The following is an 8,430-nucleotide window of genomic DNA, read 5'->3' as shown; positions in this document are numbered from 1 at the left end:
TGCTTTTAGGTCTGCCTGGAGATACTGGGGAATTGCAAAAGCGTCCATAGGTTGATGGATGCGGTTCAAACACTGAAACAAAACACTACAGCACATGTCGTGATCTGAGAAACATTCGCTGCAGAATCCATTTGAAGAGAGAAGAAAAAAAAGTTCCAAGGTAGAAGCAAACCCTCAGCCCCTGGGTTGTGAGTCTTGCACCTTACCAACTGAGCTAACTGAACAATGTGCTGATGGAAATCAATATTATAATATTCTCATCAATGATCTAATGGTTGGAAATATTGCTCTGATGCACAATTTATTTGCAGACTCCTGCAGTATATTATTACTACTTCTTCTTCTAATGTACGTATTCAACATAGTGATATATATATATATAGTCTGCACTGCCTGAATTCTACCAGAAGTAGAAAAAGAACAACTTAGTGTCGAAACGCGCTCTGTAGGCTGTTTGTCCATTTTCAGCTACTGTAAAAAACATGACAATGCAATGTGGCGACATCCACGGAAGTGGGTGCCCACGGTTATGGAGATATAAATGGCTCATTGTAAGGTAATAAAAACATAACGGTTTATTATGTAAGGTCTTTACACACCACTGAAAACATAGTTATGGTTCATAAATTGCATTTCTGTTGATAGATCCTCAGAAATATTATGCGCTGAACCTTTAATAATGCTTAATAATGTTTTAGGGATAAAAATTATCTTGCATTCAGGTGTGAGTTGGATCTGGTTTTCCTTGTATTTTTTATCACTCTAACTTCTGTGTAGACAACCTCATCTTCAGAGTTACCTGGGAAAATTAAAACAGATTAAGTGAAATGTGAAATGTGTTTTGGAGTTGTAGCCTCTCACAGAGGACATCTTGTTGTTGTTTTTTTCAACATAAAAATTGTCATGGTATTAAATTAATTTAATGCATAAGCTATCTGTAAAGAAGATAAAATTATTTAAAGATCTATAAAACTGGTAAACTAACTAAATGTCATTATGGTCCTCATTGAGACAGATGAAGACATGGGAGAAAATTTTTTACCTACCCTCATTAATTACAGTTGTGGGTCTTGGTTTGTTATGCATTTTACAAAGACACAGAGCCACAAGGAGAAGGAGAGTGACAGCACCAGCTACCACAGCCAACATCACAGAGGAAGAAACAAAATCTAGGAAACACAAATATCAAACCAAATTAGATGACAGAAGAAGTATCTCAAATATTTCTTGTCCGTTATTGTCCCCCATCAGGTATTCTTCATGTGTTAGATGAAAAATCTCGGACCAGTACTTCTAAAACCTAAGCAGTATTATGCAGTCAGAAAATAAGAGAGTTAATTTAATTGATTTAGGTTTTTACAATTTTGGAACAAAGAATGTCAAATAGTTGTGAAGAACTGATATTTAGCAAAACAAGCAAGGCTCTTAAACTCTGTACCTTTGCAGCTTTGTAGGTGAATAACTGTTTCATCTCGGCTGACATTGTTCCAAACAATACACCGCAAGAGTCCTGTCAGCTGACCTTGCAAGCTCATGGTAACATTTGAAACTCTGAGTTCAGTTTTATTCCCAGCTACTGACTGCATGTTTGCTGTCCAGTTGCTTGGGGAATGGCTGTGGCCTCTGCTCTGTATCAGTGAGTGACCATCCAAAGTCAAAATGAACTCTACTCCATCTCCCTCAGAGGAGCAGCTGATGTTCATCTCTTCTTGTGACAAACACATCTGAGACACAGCTGGCTTTAAAACTGGAGCTGGAAGACATTCAGAGTTACTTAGATAGTATACAGCACAACATGAAAAGTAAAATCCACTACCAGCTCTGTTCATTGTAGATTCAAAGATTTTTGTGACAAATAATTTTGCAACTATTCAAACTTTTTCATCAGATAGGAAGCTGTAAGCCTGTATTTAGCATGTGATTTCAGTGACATTTTTTAAAATAAAATGTACAATACATATTTTACACATATATTACCCAGGTTAACAATATATTATTTAATCCCTGTTTTAGACATTGAGAATTAGAATTCAACAAATTTTTTTGGTTAAGAAAAACCTTTTTTGTAACCTACCTTGTATTTCCAGATGGACTTTCACTTTTTTCAGTGAAACACCGTTAGATCCAAATTCTTCCAACAGGTAATCTCCAGAGTCTCTCTTCATTGCTTTACCTAGTTTGATTGTTCCATTGGTGAAGCGTTCAAACTGATTTGCATATTCCTCGTGCAGAGTCACTGTCTGATTTTTGACTATTTTTAAAATAAGATATTTATCATCCTTTGTCAATTTAACCTCTGTATTTGTTGCATTTGGCAAATGAAAAATCAACAGCTGTCCAACGGCTCCAAAACACTGCTGAGCTCCAGAGCGTTCAGAGAAATTGCATTCAATCGACCCTAAAAAACAAAACAAAAAACAATCAAATGCTTAATGTAAAATACTGATGAGAACAATGTAATGGCATTATATTTCTGCTGCCAAAGTCATACTTAGTTTGTAAATAAATATTTAATCTATTTATCTACAATTGTAAAGTCAGTGATTGTCTTTGTAAATTTGCCTGATTTAAAATACTGAATCATTTTTTTTACTGAATAATTGTCTATACACCATACTGTTAACTGCAGTAAGATAGTTTTACGTTGCAGTGTACCTTTTCCCAGAGCTGTTGTTGTCAGAGCCGTGAAGATCACGTACAGGGAAATCATTGTTTTCTGTTGTAACACATAAGACAAATGTAATGTATAATGTATGATTTATTTTATTGCATCATTAATACACTGTAAAATTAGTAAATGTAAGATTAGTTTTTAGTTTGAAGTAAATTTGAAAATAAAAGGAAGCATGCTCAATAAGAACAGCATGTATGTAGTAGCTACTTTTTTTAAAACGTTTCAGAAAACTGATTAAAAGCCATACTCTGTTTAGCAATAAAATCATTAAAAAGTACTCCAATGTTTCTCCTTACAACAATTTTAAACTCTCACTCACCGCTGTTGCGATGTCTTCTTTGTGTCTGAACAGTGATCTGTAAATTTTCCACTGACAGAAGTTGGTTTCTGCTCGTCTTGTCTTTTTGTCTTGTTGTGTGATGAGAATCAAGGAAGCGCTTACTGTGTTGTCACCCACAACTTGCAGTACTCCGATAAAGACTGCTGTCCAACTATGGTTTCTCAAATTTAAAATAATGTCCAATGTACTGTAAATCTTTGGTATAGATTTTCTATGGTCTTCAATTTTAACATTTCTAAGTCATCTGCTGTGTGAGATGTTCCAGTCATTGTGTGAATTACATTTACCTGAAACAGTTTCTAAATACAGTTACAACATAAAAATGTCGGCTGCTATAAAACAAATTTAACTTATGGGTCACTACCTGTGCTTTTGGTATTTGTCACACACATAATAACAAATTGCATGTTTTACACACACACACACACACACACACACACACACACACACACACACACAGGTAGCCCCTTGGTGTGCCCGGTTAGCTGATTGACACTCGGTGGTGAAAAGTTAAAAGAAGGCATAGTTGAAATACACATAATATGGATATTTTGTACTTTGAATGTAGAGTTTGGTCTCGAGATATTTCATGAAATGGTTGTGATGGAATGCTACATCAGGTTCTCAGCATCATATTTGTTTTACAAAAACTACTGACTTCTAATGCTGATTACTGTATTTAAATCTCTTGTATTAGTTTTTGCATTAAAAAAGTATATTAATTCAACTACTGCAGGACTCATGTAAACACTGCTGAGAATAAATTGGTGCACTTAAACAGTCACAATAGCATACTTCAGATATTTTACTTAATGTCAGAGATAATTACAACTTGTATTTTTGTATTTTACATTTCTTCAAGGGTTATAGATGTACTGTTAGTGACCTTATTCTGAACTGGCAGTCAAAACTCTCTCAAACTATTTAACATGCAAAATTTATAGAATCATGCTAATTGATTAATTTCATTGTTGTCCCAATGGTTGCCTTCATAGACTGACTTCCTGCTCATAATATTTAAAAGAGTTGTATTTTGTTCTTTAATACATCGAAGACCATTAAAATATTTTAATTACAGTGCCAAATCACATAGTATTTAAAAGTTTGGAAATAGCTACAGTTGCTTCCTCTTTTATAAGTGCAGAGCCCTTGAAGCTAATTAAAGAACACAAAGTACTCAGATGACAGAGGTCTTTATACTGAGGTGTGAGTTGAGTTTCCACTTCAGCTGCAAATACAGCTGCACAAAAAGCCTCTAGCTTACCTTTACTCAAAGGGCACTATAAGATGTATTTTCCTTACTACTATATGTACATTTGAGGGGGTCACCTTTATGCATATAGTACAAGTTTCTCTAACAAATACTTTTAAAGGACACATCCAGCACCATTTCTAATGTCATAGCGCATATTTAAATGCAGAGCATTTGGTTATAAAGGCATTGGTGCAACATTTAAAAAAAACAAATGGATTAAGAAATAAACACTTCCTGTCTCATTATATTTTATAGCGAAGTTTTTTTCAATTAAATCCATCCATACACTACATATTACATCTGCAACACAAACTTTCTCATAGGCAACTCAGGTAATGCAAAACTGTGAGACAGACAGTTAAAAACCACAGCCTTTTCTTTCTCTGTCACTTCCTCAGCCACAGTGCCTCATTTAAACTCTCACCTCCTTTCTGCCATAATCACAGATAAACCAAGGTATACAATCAACACAGTACAGCAGACAGGACAGGCTGCAACTTGATTTTATTCGCTCATAAAGAACATCAGGTGCACTAGAAATGCCCTACTTGTTTTACATTTTCAGCATTTTCATATATCTTTTTATCTGTAGTGTGAATCTGTTAACCAGAGGAAGCTACAATGTGGTATCTGGCAACAGCACAAATAATGAGCAAATGTCTGGCAGACTTTTTCCACATCTTAATAAAAATAAAAAAAATAGACATTCTCTCATTTCTCTCCCTCCAAAGGGATCAAAAGCAGAATGAGAAGCAGAATGAGTTTTATTTCACACAACACCAACATCCCGGAGCCACTTGCTAGGTCACTATTTTCTCAGCTTCCTCCGTCAATGTCCTTTTCGCTCTCTTTGCATCTGCTGTTGGCTAACTTTATCTTCGTAAAGGCTGCTAAGTCCAGTTATGTTGCCGCCTTGCCCAGCTCCAGCTAGACACCACTGCCACTTTTGACCAGCTGCAACATAATGTTGCTTGAACCGCCAATTCTGGTCATTAATTTCGACCCGGACATGTAGAGGGCAAACACGAGGGATGGGAGTAGCAAGAAGCAGAGGAGGAGGTACAAAACATCAAACCAGCAGTACCTGTGTGATGTAAGTTATGTTCCTTTCTTTAATTCATTGTGGATTTGTAGTCAATGTTAAAAATAGATTATTTAGATTTCCCTTGATGGTTCAGCTGCCATCTTTAGACATTTTGTTTGTTTGTGATTAAAAACAAACTATTGATCATAGTTAAGCGTGTGGCTGGTATGGGATACCACAGCAGGATACCAAGCAGGATAAAGAAAAAATGACACACAACAACCTGAAACAAAAGGGGGGTTAATAAAAAAAAGATGCCAGCATAAACCTGAGACAAAGAGAAAACTACAGAAAAGTGAGTCAAACAGGGCCCGATGACAACAAGATGTAGAACCTATATGACAGAAATGAGAGATGTTCAGTCATATCATTGTCTCTTTACTTTCACAAGTTACAGTGAAAACCACAGAAAGCAAGCACATGCTGAGTCGATTAAATGGGAAAAATGTCCTATTGTACTTTCTTTTTTTTTAAGAGCCCAAGGTGATGTGTTGTTGTCAAATGTCTGTTATCTGACAAACAGTAAAGAACCCAAATATATTTAATTTACAATTATTATTATTATTATTTTAAGTCTAAATATTTAGTGTGCTTGCCAATTAAGCAAAATCTACTTGGTTGTCAGCACCATGGAGAGAGACAGGTAGACTACATTTGATCTTTTGCCCTCCGGTGGCCAGATGTATTATGACAAAGGCAAGATATCTTTTTCCTTTTACTCCCCCTGTGTATCTATATGTGTGTAGACTCTTTCAATACTGACCACACCAATGCCTGATTATTCATAGTATAATTAACAACATGTACAATCACTCAACATATAGTAGTTGACAAAATCTAGATTGTAGTTAATTCAATTTAAAACACAGAACACTAAATATAAGATAAATAAAACAGTGGTTCATGCTTAAAAAACATCTAGTCTCTCAATGAATGTCAGTTACCAAATAATAGGTGCTATTTGTTTTCAGTAATCACTCCTAAAGCCATTGCAGCAAGCTCTTAAGTAACTATATGGGTGCAATCATTCATTTACATATATGTATATATGTGATCATTTCTTCTGGAAATGGATTAAAAAGTATTTTTTTTAAAAACTGTATTGTTGGCAGGGTCTGAAATTAGCACCTGCCCCTTACCAATTGCAGGTGAAATCATCAGGCCATCTGCCACATTGGCAGACAGGGAAAGCTCACAACAGAAAGACGCATGTAGTAAGGTTAGCATATTGTGGCAATTGGCGCACACACATCAAACACACCCCTCAGTCCACTCAGGGGTTATCTATGGTGGCGTTTTTAAACAACAAAAAGTGGAAGAGACTCATTCGGTGCTGAGTGGCAGCTGGTTAGCTTGCTGATGTTATTTAATGTAGTTTATTTTGGTGATGAATGTACTCAGCATTCCAAGGCTGTAAGAATCAGTAGCCAATCAGGACTGTTTTTGTGGAGTGCACAGACATTGATGCATTTTTTTTAAATAACATAAAAACATTGCCTGGTCTGACTCCATCGATCAATTTCAGCTGCAACATTCAGATGGGAGGGTCAGAATTTGGCGTAAACAACATGAAAGCATGGATCCATCCTGCCTTGTATGAAGGGTTCAGGCTGGTGGGGGTGGTGTAATGGTGTGGGAGATATTTTCTAGGCACACTTTGGGCCCCTTGGTACCAATTGAGCATTAAACACGTCAGCCTGAGTTTTGTTACTGACTATGTCCATCCCTTTATGATCGCAGTGTACCATCTTCTGATGGCTACTACCAGCAGGATAATGCACCATGTCACAAAGCTTAAATCATCTCAAACTGGTTTCTTGAACATGACAATGAGTTCACTGTACTCCAGTGGCCTCCACATTCACCAGATCTCAGTCTAATAGAGCACTTTTGGGATGTGGTGGAACAGGAGATTCGCATCATGGATGTGCAGCTGACAAATGTGCAGCATGATGTTATCATGTCAATATGTACCAAAGTCTCAGTTCTGAAAGTAAAAGGGGGTCCAACCCAATACTAGCAAGGTGTACCTAAGGTGTGCCAGTGAGTGTGCATACAAGTGCATCTCAGAAAATTAGTCTATCGTGAAATAGTTCATTTGTTTCTACAATTTAATTTTAAAAAAAGTGAAACTCTTCTAGAATCTACAGTAGATTCATTACAGATAAAGTAAAATATCTGAGGCCTTTTTTTATTTTAATCTTGTTTATGACTTACAGCTCATGGGGAAAAAAATCCCCAAAATATTGCACACACAGCATCTTTGGAGTCAAATTCAATTCAATTCAATTCAATTCAGTTTTATTTATATAGCGCCAAATCACAACAACAGTTATCTCACAGCGCTTTTCATAAAAGAGCAGGTCTAGACCGTACTCTGTGATGATATTTACAGAAGCCCAACAGTTCCCACCAAGAGCAAGCACTAGGCGACAGAGGCAAGGAAAAACTTCCTTTTAAGAGGCAGAAACCTCGAGCAGAACCATGACTCAGGGTGGGCGGCCATCTGCCTCGACCAGTTAGGGTGAAGGAGAGAGAGAGAGAGAGAGAGAGAGAAAAAGAGAGGGATGTAAGGAGAGAGAGAGGGGAGGGAGGCAGCCTACACAATATACACACAGAGGTACAGACAGTGAAGGTAATGTTGCTATAGACTAAATGAAAAATGGTACAGATATTTATAATAGTGTTAATGGTAACCATCGTAATGTTAATGATTATAATAACAATAATAACAATAAGACTAGCAACAATAGTCGTTGCAGCAGAGGGTGTCGAGCAGGAACACGGGGGCAGCAGGTGACCCGCAACCACAGATCCAGACTCCACAGCTCCAGAGCCAGAAAACCTGCAGGAAGTGATAGGAGGAGAGAGGAGAGGGACGAGAAAGCACAAGACTACCAGAAAGGGGAGAAGTTGTGTTAGTAACATGCAATAATGGGATGAGGTTGCATACAGAGGGAGAGAAAGTAGAGGAGAGAGGAGCTCAGTGCATCATGGGAAATCCCCCGGCAGTCTAGGCCTATAGCAGCATAACTAAGGGATGGTTCAGGACTCACCTGAGCCAGCCCTAACTATAA

General features: G+C 37.1%; 1 protein-coding gene across 1 annotated transcript; it reads right to left on the bottom strand.

Moving 5' to 3' along the window:
* Nucleotides 1–562: 562 nt before the first annotated feature.
* On the bottom strand, nt 563–3,077 carry LOC119895849 (T-cell surface antigen CD2-like). The gene is made up of 6 exons (XM_038709218.1): nt 2,994–3,077; nt 2,656–2,716; nt 2,075–2,398; nt 1,439–1,753; nt 1,047–1,169; nt 563–799 (listed from the first exon to the last, which is right to left on the bottom strand). The coding sequence occupies exons 2-6, from the start codon at nt 2,708–2,710 to the stop codon at nt 708–710; spliced, it is 909 nt and encodes a 302-aa protein (XP_038565146.1). The 5' UTR covers nt 2,711–2,716; nt 2,994–3,077; the 3' UTR covers nt 563–707.
* Nucleotides 3,078–8,430: the final 5,353 nt, after the last annotated feature.

This window comes from Micropterus salmoides, unplaced genomic scaffold (assembly GCF_014851395.1).
Source record: "Micropterus salmoides isolate LMB-PRFRI ecotype aquatic unplaced genomic scaffold, ASM1485139v1 Ms_hic_scaffold_9, whole genome shotgun sequence".
Classification (NCBI taxonomy): domain Eukaryota; kingdom Metazoa; phylum Chordata; class Actinopteri; order Centrarchiformes; family Centrarchidae; genus Micropterus; species Micropterus salmoides.
The sequence above is the reverse complement of the archived record's forward strand: the minus strand, read 5'-3'. Positions and strand labels throughout refer to the sequence as shown.